This window comes from Aulonocara sp. 'chitande type north' Nkhata Bay, linkage group LG16 (genome assembly GCF_057382095.1).
Source record: "Aulonocara sp. 'chitande type north' Nkhata Bay isolate Kocher_YH1m ecotype deep benthic linkage group LG16, A_spYH_male_GT1.1, whole genome shotgun sequence".
Taxonomy (NCBI): domain Eukaryota; kingdom Metazoa; phylum Chordata; class Actinopteri; order Cichliformes; family Cichlidae; genus Aulonocara; species Aulonocara sp. 'chitande type north' Nkhata Bay.
The window spans coordinates 13,584,238-13,606,635 of NC_141359.1; the positions used below are offsets into that span (position 1 = coordinate 13,584,238).

The window sequence follows — 22,398 nt, forward strand, 5'->3', positions numbered from 1 at the left end:
TTTTAAAAACGCCTGCCAGGGTGGATATTTTCGAAAACTCCGTTTTTGCATTTACACATGGATGAGAAAAACTGAGAAAATCCAGCGTCAAAGGTGTGCGCATTTTTTGACGTCACACTGTGCGCCACGTTATTGTTTCGGTGAAATGAATTTCTACAATACTGTTACTGTTAATTTTACTCTCTGCAGTGTTTGAATGCTTACATATACACACACAGTTACTGTCCCTCCACACATACGACTCAGTTCTGCTTCAATGCCCCAGCTTTGTTTACTTTTTCCCACCGAGGCTTCTAGACTTCTGATTGGCCAACATTTCTGCACGGTTAGGAATATATCGCCACCTGTTGCTTTGGCATGTTCATAGCAGCGTTTTCCTTCATTTCTGCGTTTACGTGTGGACGGGATTATTTTTTAAAACGAAAACGGAAAATCTCCGTTTTCAAAAATACCCGTGTACGTGTGGACGTAGCCTCAATAGATTTTTTTTGTCTTTGTTTTATGTAAATGTGATACTTTAAGTCACATCTTACTTAAAAATAATAATAAACTGGTAAACACTAAGTGAATGTCCAGATATGAGTTTAGGCTACATTTAATAGTATTTCAACTGCGTGAAATTGGGGTAAACCAGAATGACGTGTGGCCACACCTATTACACTTACAGTAATGCTTCCCTGAAATTATGGCATGTTTTTAAGAGTGGTTTTCTGGAACATTCTTAGGCCAGAGAAATTTATGATCAGAATTTCAACACTCATTCCCACCATCAACACCCTTCGGGCATGACTCACAGCAACGCACATATGTTTCCGGTTGCAAAAGGGAAGAAAAATATGCAGAGGCGCAGTTCATTGCCCTGGGACATAATGTTTGAACTAGCAAGTGTGGGTATGTGTACGTGTGTCAGTGGCAGATAAAGGACACAGCAGACTGTCTGTCAGCTCCCACGTTCTTGAGTTGTAGAAGAGAGCACACTCTCTGATCATAAGTATGAGGCTCCGTGTCCGGACTGGAGCTCGCTGGCTCGTACCTGTCCTGGTTCTTCTGACTGCCCACCAGGTCAAAGCAAACCAGCCTCAGCCTAAGGAGAGACATTACTACATTGCTGCTGTGGAGATAGATTGGAAATACTCTGGCAACGACACAGACAGGTAGGACAGCACTTCAAACTTTGATAAAGAGTAACTGGAATGCTTTTTTGTCTTTTGTTTTTTTGCATCTGGTAACTTTATTATTGTATTTTTAAAAATCCGTTTTATTATGAAATCAGTAGTCACACCATGTTAAATCAGTAAATTTCACATCTTAGACTCTATGCACCATTGTGTAAGTATTGTGGGGATTTTCTTATGTGTGCACAATGAGTAATGTTTTGTGTTTTTCCACCCTTCCTTAGGTCTGGACCCACCTATAAGAAAGTGGTCTTTCGGGAATATGAGAAAGGCTTCAGACAGGCTAAGACTCCTCCATCGTGGTTAGGTAAATGCTTCATGCGGTTTACATGAACACACCGTATGTCTGGTTTAAATTTTTAAGTAACACTTGCGCTGTCTGCACATTAACTAACCTGTGAGATAGAGGGGTGTATTTACCAATAACGGTCCCAGAAAGCAGTTACCATGTACATGCATGTATATTAGAGACTTAATGAACCAGTGTTGAGGAGCTTTTAAGGTGCCCTGGTGTCACGCAGTGGGAAAAAAACACAGACAGTCGCTATCAAATGCACTCTTTTTACTTTAGGACACATTAGGTTATTATTATTCATTTAATGTATCACTCCGAGTGCATATTAATGGATAAGCAGCTACCACTTTTGCTAATTTTTCTCTGAAGGAACTGAATTAAAAGGTTGGACTTTCTCCCTTCCACCTCTTATGTGGTGCCAAAGCATATATTCATTTGCAGGATAGTGAAATAACAGTCACAGAATAATTCCTTTCCCAGAAAGCAAGAAAAAAATATAAAGCTGTATTTACAAAGAAGAAGGTTACTTTCATTTTATTGCAAATGTTTACGGTCAAGTTGCTGTGCAAGTCAACAGTTAAAGAGAAAGAGTGATGAGTCAGTCTGTGTTTATCCGAGTGTGTCCCTGTGATGAACTAAAGCCTTTGAAACGACATGATTCCACATAAATAAACTTCTCTGCAGGTCTCCTTGGTCCCACGCTGAGGGCAGAAGAAGGGGAGACGATTGTTGTAACTTTCAGAAACATGGCCACCAGCCCGTATAGCATCAGCCCACACGGTGTGGCTTATGGGAAACAGTCTGAGGGTGAGTGCGTATTAACCCAGCTGCTAACAGATGAATGCAAAAGATGCTGCTATCCTTAAAACAACAGTACCACTACTTCATAACATAGTCTGCCTCATAATGTTACTGTGAGTGCTTGTGATGTCCCTTATTGTAATAATTACACAACATTAGCCAATACAACAAACAAATCTGTTTGACTTCTTCTAAAATATTAACCAGGCAGGCAGATTATCAAAGCAGACAGTTCTGAAGTCCAACAGGAAGAACTGCTAAGCCTTAGGAAATCACTCTCTGAGACTTACGGGAATTAAAGTGAACTTAGGAAATTGAGGCAAAGTGTTCCTTAATTTGCTCTTAATACAAAAGTCAGAGTACACAGGAAACACAAAAATGTAAGAAAACCATGCAGGAGAGTCTCTATTATCTTTGTAAACTGTTTAAAGCTGGTTATAAAAAAAGCTCTAAATCTTCTCAGACTTCCACATACTGCAGACAACGAAAGAGCGAACTAAAGGAGGCAGTTTTATTTAGGGTGTAAAAACTAACATTAAACACAAAACTAAACTAGAAACTGGAAACTACAAACTTCAACTAGAACACAAGAAAACGAACCAGGAACTCGGGAACGGCTAGGAACACGGAGGAAAACACAGTATTGTGAGAGTACAACGCAATAACAAGCAGGGGAAGACTGAGAACTAAAATACACACGTAGGAAACGAGAGGATGGGGGAAAAGGTGGAAACACAGCTGGAACTCATCAGATGTAAAAACTCAAAACACTGAACACAAGACAGGGACTATCAAAATAAAACAGGAAACACACGAGATGCACAGAGGCATGGATTTGATACTGAACAGAGGGAACACGGAGCACCGGGACAGGAGCGACATGAGACACGACTGACTGGGGAACAAGAAAATAAACATGAAGACAGAACAAAATCCACACTAAACGTGAGGGGCACAGGAACAAAACCCAAGAACTACTAGAAAACTTAAGGAGCTAGAAATACAAAACAGAAACCAAAACGCTAACTGTAGTAAATCATGATAACACAAAATATAAAACACCGGTTCACTGACCCAGGACCATGACAGTAACAAAACAGAAACTTTTGAAAGTCTTGTGAACATGACATCAGTGCAACTAAGGAGATTTTCTCTATATATTTTAATTTCATTTTAGTTAGTTTTCCAAGTTTACAAGATCATTTAAATTATTTTGAATTTCTTTTTCAAAAGGCTGGTTTTTATTTTATTTTAGTTAACTAAAATGTTGTTGTTTTTTTCACATCTAGTTTTAGTTTATTTTTTAGTTGTAGTTGCTGCACACCAGTGGCATTTTGTTAATTTTGCCATCATGATATTATTTATCTGTAATTCGGAGTAGTTATCTCCTTTCTTCACAGGAGCCTACTACTTTGACAACACGTCACAAAAAGAGAAAGAGGACGACAAAGTACTTCCAAACAGTGAGCACGTTTACTACTGGGAGGTGACGTCAGATGTTGCTCCTCAGAAAAATGACCCCACCTGTCTTACCTACACCTACATCTCCCATCAAAATGTGGTCAAAGACTACAACTCTGGCCTCATTGGCACTTTGCTCATCTGCAAGCAAGGTAACTATGAAAATGTGTTGGTGCTTTTTGTGTTTTTTTACACTGCTTTTAGAATTTTGAACGCTCTCTTTTTTTCTTTCTCTCTGGGCAGGCAGTCTAGATGAATCAGGGCAGCAGGCTGGCATCCACCACGAGTATGTATTTCTTTTCGGGGTTTTTGATGAGAGCAGGAGCAAATACGAGCCTAGCGGCTATACCTCAGACAACCATGTGAAATATACTATCAATGGATATACAAACGGCTCTCTGCCAGGTAAGTCTGTATAACACTCAGTTATTTGTCACTAAGGGATCTAAAAGCTAGCCTTTTTTAATATATGGATTCTACAATAATACAATACAATAATGAATTATTCAATAGCAAAACAATGAAAACTATATATATATATATATATATATATATATATATATATATATATATATATATATATATATATATAACCGACTACGGGTTAAGGTCTGCTAGATGATGTTAATGCAGCACTACGGACGATACCTACAACCACGATTACCGACACTAACAAGCTGATCTACAATACAGCAGCAGTGATCAGTGAGATGCTTGGCTACAAGTTGAACAGCCACAAGGGGCAGTACCCTCCATGGAGAAGGAGGCTAGAGGGCAAGATCAAAGTAGCACAGAGGGAGGTTAGCCAACTAACGGAGTTGCAGAAAGGTGCGACAAAGAAGGTGCATAAGAAATACAGCAAGCTGTCCATACCTGAGGCCTTGGAAACTGCCAAGCAAAGACTCATAGCCTTGGCCAGCCGCTTGAGGAGGTACACCAGAGAGATAGAAGGCAGGAGAATAAACCAGCTGCTCTCCACAGAACCAGCAAAGGTGTACTCTCAGTGGCAAGGGAACAATAATAATAATAAAAGAACAGCACCACCAAGGCTGGAGACGGAGCAATACTGGAAGAGCATATGGGAGAAGGACGCAACCCATAACGGCAATGCTCAGTGGCTAGTGGATCTGAGGGCAGACCACAGCGACCTCCCTGAACAGGGTCCAGTAACCATCACAGTGGCAGATATCCAAGAAAGGGTCTCCAGTATGAAGAGTTGGACAGCACCAGGGCCCGACATGGTTCACGCCTACTGGCTAAAGAAGCTGACTGCAAGAATACCAGAGGCGCAAAACCACAGCTACTGGTAGACAGAACAGTCAGCCGAGACTGCAAGACCAGGCTGACCAACCTGTGCACTGCCTGGATTGATTACAAGAAGGCCTATGACTCACTGCCCCACAGCTGGATACTGGAATGCTTAGAATTGTACAAGATCAATGGGACCCTAAGAGCCTTCATCAGGAACTCAATGGGGATGTGGCGTACAACACTAGAGGCCAACTCCAAGCCCATAGCACAAGTCACCATCAAGTGCGGGATCTACCAAGGAGATGCTCTGTCCCCACTGCGGTTCTGCATAGGCCTGAACCCCCTCAGTGAGATCATTAACAAGACTGGCTACGGATACCGACTACGGAACGGAGCAGTTGTCAGCCACCTCCTGTACATGGATGACATCAAGCTGTATGCCAAGAGTGAACGAGACATCGATTCCCTGATCCACACTACCAGGCTATACAGCAATGACATTGGAATGTCATTCGGATTGGAGAAGTGTAGTCGGATGGTAACAAAGAGAGGGAAGGTAGTCAGAACTGAGGGGATTGAACTACCAGAAGGCAACATTGCAGACATAGAGGACAGTTACAAGTACCTGGGGATCCCGCAGGCGAATGGGAACCATGAAGAGGCCGCTAGAAAAGCTGCAACCACCAAGTACCTGCAGAGGGTCAGGCAAGTTCTGAGGAGTCAGCTGAATGGTAAGAACAAGATCCGGGCCATCAACACGTACGCCCTGCCCGTGATCAGGTACCCTGCTGGGGTAATAGGCTGGCCAAAGGAGGAGATAGAAGCCACTGACATAAAGACAAGAAAGCTCCTTACCATGCATGGAGGGTTTCACCCCAAGTCCAGCACCCTGAGGCTGTACGCTAAGCGGAAGGAAGGGGGCCGGGGACTGGTGAGTGTCAGCACCACAGTCCAGGATGAGACAAGGAACATCCAAGAATACATTGGGAAGATGGCCCCAACTGACCGAGTGCTCAGTGAATACCTCAGGCAGCAGAAACCCAAGAAAGAGGAGGGAGACGAGGAACCATCATGGAAGGACAGGCCCCTGCACGGTATGTACCACCGGCAGATAGAGGAGGTGGCTGATATCCAGAAATCCTACCAGTGGCTGGACAAAGCTGGACTGAAAGACAGCACAGAGGCACGAATCATGGCAGCACAAGAACAAGCTCTGAGCACAAGATCCATAGAGGCTGGGGTCTATCACACCAGGCAAGACCCCAGGTACAGGTTGTGTAAAGTTGCCCCTGAGACAATCCAGCACATAACAGCAGGGTGCAAGATGCTAGCAGGCAAGGCATACATGGAACGCCATAACCAAGTGGCCGGCATAGTGTACAGGAACATCTGTGCCGAGTATAATCTGGAAGTCCCGAGGTCAAAATGGGAGATGCCCCCAAGGGTGGTGGAGAATGACCGAGCTAAGATCCTGTGGGACTTCCAGATACAGACGGACAAAATGGTGGTGGCTAACCAACCGGACATAGTGGTGGTAGACAAACAGAAGAAGACGGCCGTAGTGATCGATGTAGCGGTTCCGAATGACAGCAATATCAGGAAGAAGGAACACGAGAAGCTGGAGAAATACCAAGGGCTCAGAGAAGAGCTCGAGAGGATGTGGAGGGTGAAGGTAACGGTGGTCCCAGTGGTAATCGGAGCACTAGGTGCGGTGACTCCCAAGCTAGGTGAGTGGCTCCAGCAGATCCCGGGAACAACATCGGAGATCTCTGTCCAGAAGAGCGCAGTCCTGGGAACAGCTAAGATACTGCGCAGGACCCTCAAGCTCCCAGGCCTCTGGTAGAGGACCCGAGCTTGAAGGATAAACCGCCCGCAGGGGCGTGCTGGGTGTGTGTGTTATATATATATATATATATATATATATATATATATATATATATATATATATATATATATATATATATATATATATATATATATATTAGTATTAACAAAAGCTATGGACTAAATTGTTACGTTAAATACAGACCCCAGAAGCAGCCCAGAATTTCACAGTTGTTTTTTCTGTTCTCCTCTGATGTATACTAAACAATTATTTACACTGGCATCTCTGATTCACATTTCCATGAGATTCATTCATCTTTAGCTACAGTTCACTCCATTTCTCTGACAGCTGGGGTTTATACAGTGAGTTGTACAAAAAGTTTTGACATTGGCACAAAGTTTTTCATTCATTTCATGCTGCTTTTGTTTTTAATGAAATTATTATTGACAGGTTTCTATGATAAACTGAAGAACAATCACAAAGATTTAATCATTCAAAAGCTGCAAGTTGCAAAGTGTACCAAAAGACCTTTGTGCCATTGCCAGAACTTTTGGCCACAACTGTATTTTCAGGAACAGTGACATTGCTGATGGAATTGAGTGGTAAATGCTAGGGTGTGTATGTCGGTGTAAAGGAAAAATATTGACTGTCATGTCAATATTGTCAATATTGACAATGTAAAAACCATAAAGAGACTCAGAGTTTCCTCTTTTCCTTCCAGATGTCAGCATGTGCACCTATGCCCCTGTGAGTGTACATCTGGTGGGTATGAGCTCAGAGCCAGAGGTATTCTCAGTGCATATGAACGGGCAAGTACTGGAACATGCTGGGCATAAAGTGTCATCAGTCGGGCTCATCACTGGTTCCTCCATCACTGCCAGAATGGTGGCTATCCACACAGGACGCTGGCTGCTCTCCTCACACACCGTCAAGCACATAGAAGGTAAGTGTTTCTCTACATTAACCAGAGTAGAAAAGTATTCACCTGTGTAGTTAAACTGACAGTAAAAATTCATTCCTATCATTGCAGCTAGCATGCACGCTTTTGTGGATGTGATAAATTGTAAAGGATTTGAAAAACCACAGCGGTGGGTGAGCTATGCAGAACAACGACAAAGCAGGGAGTGGAAATACTACATCGCTGCTGAGGAAATTTTCTGGGACTATGCGCCTACCAAGCAAGACCATATTGATGAGTAAGCAGACTATATTTTAAAACATTTTAGGTATTTTTTTGTTTATGAAAGATTAAAACTGCAAATGTGCCGACATGAACTGATATAGAAAATTTCTCATTTTTTTTGTGTAGGGACTTCAAGCGCCAGTACCTGAGTCAGTCACCAACACGCATAGGTGGGAAGTACAAGAAGGCAGTGTACACTCAGTACAAAGATGAGACGTTCACTGAAAAATCAGAGAACAAGCAGAGGAAAAATGAGCTGGGTATTTTGGGCCCAGTGATCAGAGCGCAAATCAGAGACATTATCACGGTGAGAGAACATGTATTGAAGCCAAATTATAGTCACTTAGCATATTATGAGTTCAATTATTATTCATATCACTCCACATGATCACACGAGCCACATAACTCAAAACATATTTAGGAAAAAACAGCTTAAAAGTACCATGCTGCAAATGCTTTACTTTCAAAGCAGTCTCACTCTTAGTTCTGGCTGAGGGAACCTGGTTTGGAGGGTCACCAACGTGCACTGACAGGCAATAAAATGACAATTATTTAGGCATCAACAGTCTTCACTAAATGATTTAAAACAGAATATTATTTAACTACGTTCAAAAATTCAAAACCTATCTCTCAAAGACAGGAAATAGATGTACTTTTGAGTTGAAAGTCAACACTTTATCCAGACAGTCAGTGGTATTTCAAATCAATAAACACAGAGCTAAGACAAGTATCTTGTGTGTGTCTCACTAAAGTGGACTGCAGGGATTGTGTAATTATTTCACAGTGATTACAGACTGTTTGTCCTCATGTACCCTTACTGCTGTTACAGATTGTTTTTAAGAACATGGCCTCCAGACCCTACAGTATCTACCCGCATGGACTGACAATAGAGAAGTCCCAAGAAGGAGTCAACTACCCAAAAGGAGGTACTCATTTCTCATCCCATTTAAAGCAAACGTTTTAAGGCTGAACAGCCCACTTTAGTTTGCTTATTTTAAAAGTTGACATATATTTGATGGAGTTTTTGTATTATGGTTTCCAGGAAACCATTCTCATGGTGTCCAGCCAGGTGAGACACACACCTATGTGTGGAAAGTGGTCGAAGAGGATGAGCCTTTGGAGGGAGATTCCAGATGTCTGACACGACTTTATCACAGTGCGGTGAACACACCACGGGACATCGCCTCTGGACTGATTGGACCAATGCTCATCTGCAAGAGTCAGTCCCTCAATGTCAGGAATGTGCAGGTAAGAAAAACAGCTGCTAGACACTGGGCAGCAAAAATAAAAAATAAATAATAAATGCTGCTTTCAGTGTTATTTGGTTTGCGTCCAGACTCCACACAGAAAGGCCTCAGTCTTCATATTTAAGTGGTATTTTGAATTAAGTTTGGTTTCATATAGTTTTTCAAGTTCACTTATTTAAGTTGAATTCAGTCCAGTTTTATTCATATAGCACCAAATCACAACAACAGTTGTCTCAAGGCGAGTTATATTGTAAGGTAAGAACCTACAGAGAAAGGCCCAACAATCAGATGTCCTCCGAGCAAGCACTTTGGCGCCAGTGCAGAGGAAGAAGAAACCTCCGCCAGAACCAGGCAAAGAGTAAAACTAAACTTAGTTTGTGAGCACACAATCTTGTTCAGTTAGTTATCATTTTTTAGTTTATGTTTAGTTAACAACTATTGAAAAAGATTTTAATGAATGTTGTTTTAATTTGTCGAATAATTTGATGATGACCAAAATACCTGCAAGCCCAAAAACTATAAGACTGAGATGTATTTGCTGTTGATATAGAAGCTGATGGTGTGAAGAGGAGTACATGTCTTTCTTTTTGTCTACAGCTGAAAGCAGACAAAGAGCAGCATGCGATGTTTGCGGTCTTTGATGAGAACAAGAGTTGGTATCTAGAGGATAACATTCGCCAATATTGTAATCAATCTAAAGTCAACAGGGAAGACCCAGAATTTTATAAGTCCAATATCAAGCACAGTGAGTTTTTCCTTGAGCTAATTAAGGTTCATATAACATATTGGCCTTGCATTTACCTGGCTGCAGTCAACTAACTGTCATGAATTACCTTACAGCTGTCAACGGTTACATCTTTAAGGACGACCCACCCTTGGGCTTCTGCAGTGGTGAGGTTGCAACATGGCACGTGTCCAGCATTGGCGCACAGGACTACATCCAGACAGCTACTTTCTACGGCCACACATTTGAGCTGAATGAAAGAACAGAGGACTTCCTAAGCCTCTACCCCATGACTGGAGAGACCATCACTATGAACATGCTCAACACTGGTCAGTAAGGACTGACAGTGCTCATATTATGTCAGATTCTTAACATCCAGATAATTATTTGCCAGGATATTTTTTACCTTCAGAAAGACATTGAAAGTAACACTTTATTGAACTGCATGATATTAAGTGTAGATTCATAGATGCAATAGCTCTGGTGTTAAAATTAAAACCAGTGCAGTTGCACAGAAGTCTATGGAAACAGAACCCTCAGCGCTCTTTTTTGTGCCCTAAATAAATGCTTTTCTGATGAGTTTATGGCCCTAATTGTTACATTACAGATCATAGTTAATATACAAGAAGTTCATTTTGTACAAAGTTGTAAAGGTGAGGATATGCTCACGATTTATCAAAGATAGTGTCCTTTGGTTTCATGTTTAGAGGCACCCCAGGCTGGTGGGTTGATGGTGAGAACAAAAATGTTTCATGACTTCACGAAACTTCATAAGTGTAACGTAACATTTCCCATATCCATCCTATATAGTCCATGTAATTAACCAGTCACTGCCACCATCCGAAACAGATGCACACTCCATAGTTTTATCACTGATGTTTTTTGTGTCTCTTTTAAACCAGGTGTCTGGCTTCTTGCTTCCCTGAATTCCCACGAGACAACTAACGGAATGCGTGTTAAGTTTCGGGATGCTGAGTGCTTCCGTGACTACCAGTATGAGTACGAAGATTCATTGACAAAAAGTGAGTTTACTGTGTGGAAGCCCCCTAGCTTGGAGGAAATCAAAGAAAAAGAAGAGAAAGAGAAGGTAGATCCAGATAAAAACCCATCACTGGAGCCAGATATCTACACACAAATGTTTGCAGAAGAATTGAATCTCAGGTCTCTCAAGAACCAGTCTGGTGACTCAGATATGGAGAACTTGGACCTCTCTTTCCTGGATTACGATGTTGTTGATGTCCTTGAAAAAGATATGAACAGCACCCTTAATTTCACAGAGATAAAGAGTAAACCCGAGACCTCCACTATAAACTCAGATGCATTAACTGAAGTGTGGTTTCTTATTTTGAAAGTCCTGAATATTACAATAGGTAATTTGCAGAAACAAAGCACAAGTGAGAATACAACACATATACTGAACAGCAGTACACCATTGACACAGTCAGTTTTAGAGAGTTCCACTCTGTATCAAACAGAGAACCTAACTGGTTTGAATAGCCACAATGTGTCACAAAAGGATTCCAGTACAACTAGAAATGGCAGTTTGTCATCAGAGACTACCAGACCTAACGTAGCATTGCAAGAGCCGACCAATCTCACTGCAGTACTATCAGGAAATTCAAGTAACAGTTTAGAAAGGGAAAGAATAAATGTAACACTGACCACTGATAACCACACTTCTATTGAAGAGGTTGTACAGGACTCTGAGGAGAAATACACTAGAGGGGATGTGTTCTCTTACTCTGTGCCTCTGTCAAAGCCGAGCATTAACAATTTCAACAGTAGCCTAAACAGCAATTTATCAGCTGACACTCTGCTGGAAAATACAAAACGGGAAGACGAGACTAACACTGCAGTAAAGTATGGCAACACGTCAGCAGAGAGAACAAACCATTCATTGTCAGTTCTAGAGGTAGATGCTGAAGAAGTCAGCAGCAACATTAAAAGGAACAACTTAACCATCTTGGAGTTGACTAAAAGGACAGAAAATAAAACCAGTGACAATAACACTTTTTTGAGCTCAGGAGAGCTAGAGTATGGACTTCAAATTAACCTTGAAGTTGTGACTACTCCAACTAATTCCAGCTATAAAAATGTAACCCAGATTTTGCTTGAGAATGAGCAAAATGTCACAGGGGATGCATCCAGATCAGCTCTATCAGTGATGAGCAGTATGGGGCGTGAGGAGAATATCTCAAGTCTCTTTGACAAGTTGACCAACACATCTTTGGAAAGTCTTTCTAATCAGACTACAGTTTCAGGTAACCAGTCCCTCAGTTCTGAAGAGCTAGGTTTCTCAGAGAGCAGTGAAGAAGTGATCATCTTCCTTAAGGAAAACAATACAGAGGCTATTAAAACCAGTTTGGTCAAAATACAAGGTCACAACTGGACCTACGAAGGAACTTACCAAATGATACCTGAGGAACTTCCAGACCAGTTGAAGAAACACTTTGAGAAGGAAACCCCTCAAACAACACTGCCTCCAAAAAAGAAAGTCAGGGTTGTGAACCGTCGACAGAGACCAGAGAAGGGACATGGCATGAAAACAAGGAAAAGAAAGGAATACAAGCCTCAGGCCCGGAGTGGTTTACCATTCTCTCCTCGTGGATTTAATCCAGGAATGACTCCTCGTGGGTCACGGCCTCACTCACCAAAGCCCGTCTTGACTGAGGACCACGTCATTGACATGCCCGTTGTTATTGGTGTGCCTCGGCCTGATTTCAGCGACTATGAGCTTTATATTCCTGGGGGAGAACCAGATCACCTAGCGCTAGAAGAACAGGATGAATACGAGTACGTGATGTACAAAGACCCTTACAGCGTCGCTGATGATATCAAGAACCTTGACCTTGACGAGACCACAAAATATTACTTAAAAATGTCAGGCCCCAATGTCAAGACTTATTTCATTGCTGCAGAGGAGGTCGAATGGGATTATGCAGGGTATGGACACAGGTAAGCTCAGAGTTGTGAAAATTTAAAAGACTAATATAACACCTGAATGCTGATTTACAGGAAATCAAGAACATGTCAGCTAAAGCATCATCCTGTTATTTAAACAGGAGGCAAGAAAAGCATGAACTACTCAGCCAAGAAACTAAGTTCACCAAGGTAGTCTTTCGAGGTTACTTGGATAGTAGCTTCACCACACCCGACATCCGTGGGGAGATAGACGAGCATCTCGGCATCCTGGGGCCGGTCATCAAAGCGGAGGTTGGACAAAGCATCATGGTAAGACTAACCCGACATAAGCCAGCTGCCTTTACTTTCTCAATATTTATATATTCTGTCTAAAGCAACCAAGATCCATCTAACCAATTACCTTCACTAAGCTAATAGACTCACTATGTGTCCTTTATCCTGGTTTAAAGGTCAGAGCTCCTAATCTAACTCTCAGCAAGATAATCAAAAAGAGCGTTTTCCAAAAAAAGTTTATTACCCCAACCCTAACACTCCATCTTTCCAAAATGCAGAATGTGTGTCACTGTCTCGTAGGTGGTGTTCAGGAACAATGCCAACCGTCCATATTCAATACACCCCAATGGGGTGTCCTATACCAAGCGGACAGAAGGCCTCTCCTATGAGGATGAATCCCATTACTGGTTCCAATATGACAATGAGGTTAAACCCAATAGCACCTTTACTTATTTGTGGCAAGTCGGGCATACAGTTGGGCCAAAACCAGAAGAGTCTGTCTGCCGAACCTGGGCCTACTATTCAGGCGTAAATCCTGTGAGTATAATAATTAATACTTGTTATAAAAAAGAGAGATGCAGAGAATTTTCTGTGGTTTAAGTTATATCTTCAATAAAACAAAAACAAAGTAATGATTTATTTAAAATAATATTGAACCTCACATGTGCGCTTTCTCTTAGGAAAGGGATATCCACTCAGGCTTGATTGGGCCTTTGCTGGTGTGTCGAGAGGGAACCTTGGACACGAAATTAACAGATAGGAGAGAATTCACACTACTTTTCATGACTTTTGATGAGTCACGGAGCTGGTACTATGAGAAGAACTCTGAGATAATGCAAAGAAAAAGGCGAAGGAGAATCATGGATCACACGTTCAAGGAGAACCTAAAGTTCCATTGTAATGCATTACTTTTAGTGCCTTCTATACCATGCACCTATTAGAGACAAAAACAGAATTATATAAAAATGTCTTGGTTTTTTTAGCAATCAATGGAATTATACACAGCCTGAAGGGCCTGAGGATGTACACCAACCAGCTTGTGACCTGGCATCTCATCAACTTGGGTTCTCCCAATGATTTTCATAGTGTCCACTTTCATGGGCAGACATTTATACACAAGAAGAGCACCAGCTACAGACAGGCTGTCTACCCACTGCTGCCTGGTGAGAATGATATGTAAACTTAGAGTAACACCTTCTTCACCACATTTTAAACATTAGAATTCACAGTCTGCAGGATTTGGATTGTCAGCTGTAGCAGCAGAGAGAAAAGTTTCAAGTGAGTCCGTGTGATGAACTGTGTTCGCAGGGGGTTTTGCTACCCTGGAGATGTATCCATCCAAACCTGGCCTCTGGCAGCTGGAGACAGAAGTTGGCCTTAGCCAACAGAAGGGCATGCAGACACTCTTTTTGGTTCTGGATAATGGTGCAAATATAAAACTATCACTCTGCTGCATTTACAACATGATTTTCTACCCATTGTTTTATATGTCTTACATTTTAATACTGAAATATTTCTCGTGTGTCCCCAAGACTGCTATCGTCCACTGGGTCTAGAATCGGGCAGTGTGAAGGATGGAGAGATCACAGCAATCAAAACTAGAGGTAGCTATACTACCTCTTGTCTGCAATAATTTATTTTAGCAACAAATACACTTCGGTACTACTTAACTCACAGTACATCACGAATCACTACTGATCTACTGATGTTGTTGTTACCTGGACTAAAACTAGAAGGGTAATCAAGGTCATTGCCTTTATGTAATGCAGGAAAAGGAGAAGGAAGAGGGAGGTCCTTTTCCAGTGGGTGGAGATCAACTAAAACACTAAAAGGGCAGTGATAGCCAAGGAGTACAAAACTCAAGAGTAGCAAATAACATGATTTATTTACAATAAAACAAGCCCAGGGCATTTAAAAATATTAATAAAAACTAAAGCCAAGCTAGAAGTCCAACTTCTACATTATATCTACAGGTGGAACAGTCTTGAACAGATGCTCTAGCACCAACTATCACAGAAATCTTTCTTTTCACCAGTTGTGTCTCCAAATCCACCACCATATCCGACAACTCTATAATTCTCATAAAAAGGACTTTTACTGTGGACTCAATGCACTTCTTATACCACAAGCTGCATTCACCCCTGTCCCGCGTTATTTTCTGCACTTTGACCAATCACACTCTGATGGATACATCGGAGGCAATCGGCAGTTCGGTATCTTGTCAGAGGACCTGGGAAATTATTGCATGGTAAAGGTCTGTAATTTTTTCTGTCTTTTAAGGATACTGGGAGCCCCATCTTGCCAGATTGAACAATCAGGGTAAATACAATGCATGGAGCACAGACAAGAACAACAGCTTTATTCAGGTAATGTGGTGTAGATGTGATAACCTACACTCCCATGCTTACCATGCAAATACAGTTGTTTACATACCAGATGCGATGCAAAAAAAAGACACGAAATTCCACATTTTTCAGATGCAAACTTGTTGTTTAACATATACACACTGAAAGCGTTTGTCCTCACAAAAAATCATTTTCCTCCAACACTGGACTGAAAAAAGTAGCTGGTCCTGATGTTTCTAAACCAGAAAGGGAAGACAGAGAGATTCTGGGTTCATCCACTTCTCACAAGAAGGCAGCAGCAGGGAGAACTCCATGGTTTGAAATCCAGGAATTGAAGCTGTTTTACGACTGCTTGTACATGTTTCAGGATGTGAGCGGGGCAGTTTGAGCTCTTGTTGGCAAAGTTGGGACCACATCTGAAGAGGCAGAGAAATTATGTCTTAGGTAAAATAGTCAGAGGTTGGAAGTAATGAAGTACAAATACTTTGTTACTGTACTTAACTACAATTTTCAGGTATCTGTACTTGAGAATTTCTTTTTCTGACAACTTTTTACTTTTACTCCCTAGATCTTTAAATGACTAGCTGTACTTCCATTTTCAAAACAGCTTAGGTTTGGGATAGGTTACATTAGGTTCAGCTGTGTCATCTGTAGCGTTTATCATCTGGGGTTAAAGTGGAATGGTGTTGTGCACTCCCAACGCCAAGTATAACTACCTTGGCACAACAGTGCTCCTGCTAGCTAAAGGTCCAGCTGCTGTATTTTACAGGGAGAGAAAATTGTGTGACATGAGTTCACTCAGAGATGGAGAAAGATGTAGGAACACAAACAGGAGTGGGTAAGAAAAAGAGAGGTTAGATTTAAAGATAAAGACTGCTCAGTGACGCTTGATAAACTGCAACTTTAAAGCTTGTATTCAATGTCATAATTCTAATCACATATTTGATTTGTATATGGTGTGTTTTGATAAATTATGTATTATCATATTGTGAAATGTCTTGCAAAACAAACAAACCTACACAAACTTTATGTTCTTCAAATGTTGCATGAAAATACTGGGTAAACAGGTTAGTTTTAGTACTGCGGCGAATTCTTTATTAAAACACTGTGTGCGTCTGGTGCATAGTGGCTGTGCTGCTCATGGTCAGTGTTAGGTTACAAGTGCAGCAGAGATGAATTTGCATTTAAGTCAATGATGCTTATATTAATTAACTGAATTCCAGCTTTATACTATCTATTATAAACACCGTATAAAAAGTGTAGTGTCAGTGTAGGGGATAGACATCAGCCAAGATAGCTTGTGAAACTGCTTACATCATGTTCAGTTGTGTGAATCCACAAAGAGCAGCTGGTCAGCTGATTACAGCATGTACACAAAGAAAACCTACTGGAGCTCACGTTAGAAATTAATGTAAGTTGTGATTCTTTTCCCAACGCTTAGACTCTGCACAGATCTTAGAGTTTCCTTGATGTATCCCACTGAATCCGACTGTAACCCTTGACTGCACTCATTTTATTGTTTATCTGTGGAGGCACCCTCGACAATGTAGGCAACAGAAAATAGTGTGTTTGTTTGTTTTTAATTCTCTTTCACTTCATGTGTCCTACATAACATGTTCAAGCTAAGTATATTCATTAGAATTAGCATTTAAAATTAAATTCTCATGTACTAACATTATTTTATTATTATATTAATATAGCACAAGCCTCAGTTACCTTTGGACAAAAATGGTTAGTAGAATCAAAGACCTACAGTTTGTTTTCTTACTTTGAGTGCATATTTTCACTTTTACTTGAGTAAAGAAGTTGCTTCAGTACTTCTACTGGAGTATTTTTAACCCAGCTATCCATACCTCTACTTAAGTAAAGTCTGTACTTTTGGCACCTCTGCTATTATTTAACTATTATCACTGTATACTCGATTTCGGTGCGCTATGAGCGCACCTGTCACCAAATGCAGCAGTTTGATTTGTCACATTTATTGTTCATATGGAAAAAATTTAAAAATCTATCTTTATCTGAAAAATAAATGCTGCAAGTTTCATCAGGCGAAATGACTCAGTTGGTGTGAACAACTGCATTAAGAAAATGTGGGTCTTAAAAATATTTTTACCGCACAAAATATTTGCACAAATTTTACCTGTCCAGTGTGTAGAAGTGTCAAAGGCCAAATACGTGGATCAAAACTCCTTTTTGATCCACTTTGATCTTATGTGGGGCAGACCAGCAAAACTGCCCTTTCTGCCATTGAACAGAAGTTTAACTGCACATTTAATTCCTTATACAGTGGGGCAAAAAAGTATTTAGTCAGCCACCGATTGTGCAAGTTCCCCCACTTAAAATGATGACAGAGGTCAGTAAGTTGCACCAGAGGTACACTTCAACTGTGAGAGACAGAATGTGAAAAAAAAAATCCATGAATCCACATGGTAGGATTTGTAAAGAATTTATTCGTAAATCAGGGTGGAAAATAAGTATTTGGTCAATAACAAAAATACAACTCAATACTTTGTAACATAACCTTTGTTGGCAATAACAGAGGTCAAACGTTTACTATAGGTCTTTACAAGGTTTGCACACACAGTAGCTGGTATTTTGGCCCATTCCTCCATGCAGATCTTCTCGAGAGCAGTGATGTTTTGGGGCTGTCGCCGAGCAACACGGACTTTCAACTCCCGCCACAGATTTTCTATGGGGTTGAGGTCTGGAGACTGGCTAGGCCACTCCAGGACTTTCAAATGCTTCTTACGGAGCCACTCCTTTGTTGCCCGGGCGGTGTGTTTTGGATCATTGTCATGTTGGAAGACCCAGCCTCGTTTCATCTTCAAAGTTCTCACTGATGGAAGGAGGTTTTGGCTCAAAATCTCACGATACATGGCCCCATTCATTCTGTCCTTAACACGGATCAGTCGTCCTGTCCCCTTGGCAGAAAAACAGCCCCATAGCATGATGTTTCCACCCCCATGCTTCACAGTAGGTATGGTGTTCTTGGGATGCAACTCAGTATTCTTCTTCCTCCAAACACGACGAGTTGAGTTTATACCAAAAAGTTCTACTTTGGTTTCATCTGACCACATGACATTCTCCCAATCCTCTGCTGTATCATCCATGTGCTCTCTGGCAAACTTCAGACGGGCCTGGACATGCACTGGCTTCAGCAGCGGAACACGTCCGGCACTGCGGGATTTGATTCCCTGCCGTTGTAGTGTGTTACTGATGGTGACCTTTGTTACTTTGGTCCCAGCTCTCTGCAGGTCATTCACCAGGTCCCCCCGTGTGGTTCTGGGATCTTTGCTCACCGTTCTCATGATCATTTTGACCCCACGGGATGAGATCTTGCGTGGAGCCCCAGATCGAGGGAGATTATCAGTGGTCTTGTATGTCTTCCATTTTCTGATGATTGCTCCCACAGTTGGTTTTTTCACACCAAGCTGCTTGCCTATTGTAGATTCACTCTTCCCAGTCTGGTGCAGGTCTACAATACTTTTCCTGGTGTCCTTCGAAAGCTCTTTGGTCTTGGCTATGGCGGAGTTTGGAGTCTGACTGTTTGAGGCTGTGGACAGGTGTCTTTTATACAGATGATGGGTTCAAACAGGTGCCATTCATACAGGTAACGAGTGGGGGACAGAAAAGCTTCTTACAGAAGACGTTACAGGTCTGTGAGAGCCAGAGATTTTCCTTGTTTGAGGTGACCAAATACTTATTTTCCACCCTAATTTACGAATAAATTCTTTACAAATCCTACCATGTGAATTCATGGATTTTTTTTTCACATTCTGTCTCTCACAGTTGAAGTGTACCTCTGGTGCAAATTACTGACCTCTGTCATCATTTTTAAGTGGGGGAACTTGCACAATCGGTGGCTGACTAAATACTTTTTTGCCCCACTGTATATCTCATATACAAACTATTTTAACAGAAAGAAATCTGTCATCACAAGTCTTAAATTTTAAAGAGTAAATGTGTAAAATTACAGAAATCTATAACTGAATAACTTTGTTTAAGTAGGGATGACCATGGGGGACATCTTTATCAGCAGGAAAAGCTGTGAAACTTCTGAAAATACAATTAAAAGTCCAAAATTTATTTTCTGAAGACATCCAGTGGGACGGACTGGAGGCTTTAGCGGGCCTTATGTTTGACACTGTGCCTTAATATCTACTTTCCCCTACACAGGTAGACTTCCAGCGGCCAGTTGTGATCAGCCAGGTGGCAACTCAGGGAGCCAAGCAAATGTTCTATTCCCAGTATGTGGTCAAATATTTGATCTCCTACAGCAACGACCGCCGGAAGTGGATCTTTTATAAAGGCGACAGCGAAGGCTTTAGAAAGGTGGGGGGGAAGTTTGATCACTTCCTTTCTTTAATGCAGAGACCTACAAACTGGACAAGCTTGGGAGCAGCTATCTAATTCTCTCACTTTGTGTCTTATCCTCTCTTACCAGGTATTCACTGGTAACCAGGAAGCCTATGGGACAAAGACAAATATTTTCTTCCCTCCCGTGATTGGACGATTCATTAGGCTTCACCCCATTGAATGGTACAACATGGCAACAGTCCGCATGGAGTACTTTGGCTGTGAGCTTGATGGTAAGCCGGTACAGTAACAACGATTTTAGTAAAAAAAAAATTAAAAAAAGGTTTGGACACTGTGCATTTCAAACCCCAGACTAAATGCATAAGACTTTAAACTGGCTGTAAGGGATGCTGTGAAAATTTTAAAAGTGTATGTTATGATCAAGTGAAAGGTCCTGAACATTTCTGATCTCCTGCCTCAGGCTGCTCAGTGCCTCTTGGGATGGAAAGTGAAGCTATAGGGGACATTTACATCACAGCCAGCTCTACAGCCACTAGCTGGTACAATGGACCCTGGAAACCATCACTCGCACGCCTCAACAGACAAGGTGCCGTCAACGCATGGCGGGCTATGGTAAATGTCCTAATATTGCCGTGATAGATAAAACAGAAGTGCATTCAGATTTAATGTGAGCATCGCGTAAAAACCAGTACACCTACAACACTTAAAAACCCTTGAGAATTTGCCAGTTCATTAGCATTCAGATTTTTCCTGATTGGCTCTCTTGTTTCTTCTCCTTCTCAGTATAACAACATGGACCAGTGGCTTCAGGTAGAACTGCCTCAGATTAAAAAGATCACAGGTGTCATAACCCAGGGAGCCAAGTCTCTGGGGAAGGAGATGTATGTCATGTCCTACATTTTGCAGTACAGTGACAATGGGATAGAGTGGAAAGAGTACACGGATAGTGAGGATGAGCCTGCCAAGGTGAGCCGTCCAACATGTTGAGCAAGTAAACTTGTGTTTTCACTGAGTGAAGTAAAGAAGTGATTGTAAACAATTCCTGTCTCTCTGCTCACATCAAATCCAGGTTTTTGTGGGAAATACAAATAACAACGGCCACGCCAGGAACTACATCTACCCTCCCATTTTCTCCCGCTTTATCCGAGTCATCCCCAAAAGCTGGATGACCTCCATCACCATGAGAATTGAGCTACTTGGATGTGACTTTGAGTGATAATAGATAATAGATCATACAGGTCAGCTCAAGCATGCTCATGAATATGCAAATAAATGGACATGAAGCTAAAAAGGTAACATAACATAGAAATACCAAATCACAGCTAACATGAAAAAAACTCACACATGTTTGTTTCAGACTATTTGCCAGATTTGTCTTGTAGCTTGAGTAACTCAGTGAATTGTCACTTGTCACTATGATTTTTTATTTTTTGGAAGTTGCAATCAAAGTAGTAAAAAGTAGTAAAAATGTAATGAGTAAGTCGGATTTGTGTGTTTTATGAAATACTAGTTGTATTTTCAAGTTTATATGCAGTATTTTATCAGGAACAAATATTGATTCATGTAAATATGTAAGCAGAGAACGAATATGTAATTTATTTCTAATAAATACAATATGCATTGTTTTTATTCGGTGTCATGTTCAGTGATGGATGGACGGTTTGCATGACTGAATACGCTGTACAAATGGAGAGCCTTGGTATCCCAAGCATGAGTGTGGGAACGCTGACATCTTCTCATGTCCTGAAGGTCTCACTTTTAACACCTCTGCTGGGGCCAAGCCTTGGTTAGCAGCACAAGAGTCAACAGACACATGCAGCTGCACACACGTTATGTTTATCCATTTGCTGATCATGTTAAACGGGGCACCAGAGGTGTGAACGTCTCAGCATGTTTGGATTACTTTGCTACTGATCTATGGAGGCAAATCAACTCACAGATAGCCTTATTGGACACCTGCGGTCTGCCTGGGAGCAGCTGCTTAACTGTGTGATTTGGAAATAATAATACTGCATGTATGCTACTACCGCACATTCAACTAATGTATATATTATATATATAATGTTCTTCCTCTATTCCCCCCCCCCCCCCCTTTTTGCACAAGTCGAGGAGCGTGTCAGGTTACACTGTGTGTTATACTTGTATAACTATGCATGTGACAAATAAAGAACCTTGAACCTACTAATACTACTACTACTGATGATGATGATGATGATGATGATGATGATGATGATGATGATGATGATGCAGCAATAAGGTCCTGAGTTCAATTCCACCACCCGGCCGGGGTCTTTTTGTGTGGAGTTTGTATGTTCTCCCCGTCTTTGCGTGGGTTCCCTCTGGGTACTCTGGAAATGAAAGCAAAGGCGATATATTGAGAGCGCCCTCCTTAAATTGTACTTGCTGATGTAGATTACAGTTCAGTTCAAAATACAACTGAGGTGAGATTTTGTTTTGGGACTGTTGTATTGCTGAGCAAAGATCAGCCGCAACTGTGAGATTCCACCACCAGATGTCACTGCAGTTTCACGATGGCTGAAAATCAGACCTAGACAAAATAAGAGCCCCGGAGATCATAC

The 22,398-nt window shown here is 41.4% G+C and overlaps 1 protein-coding gene across 1 annotated transcript; it reads left to right on the top strand.

The window, feature by feature from the left end:
- Positions 1-899: 899 nt before the first annotated feature.
- f5 (coagulation factor V) lies at positions 900-21,444 on the top strand. Its single transcript, XM_086265976.1, has 25 exons — positions 900-1,154; positions 1,400-1,482; positions 2,155-2,277; positions 3,672-3,884; positions 3,976-4,137; positions 7,530-7,751; positions 7,839-8,004; positions 8,118-8,298; positions 8,821-8,917; positions 9,034-9,239; positions 9,836-9,983; positions 10,079-10,291; positions 10,865-12,917; positions 13,025-13,193; positions 13,458-13,694; positions 13,838-14,054; positions 14,141-14,320; positions 14,466-14,582; positions 14,690-14,761; positions 15,438-15,523; positions 19,679-19,834; positions 19,947-20,091; positions 20,280-20,431; positions 20,603-20,785; positions 20,889-21,444. Exons 1-25 carry the CDS (start codon positions 994-996, stop codon positions 21,033-21,035), a joined length of 5,889 nt encoding a protein of 1,962 aa, XP_086122102.1. The 5' UTR covers positions 900-993; the 3' UTR covers positions 21,036-21,444.
- Positions 21,445-22,398: the final 954 nt, after the last annotated feature.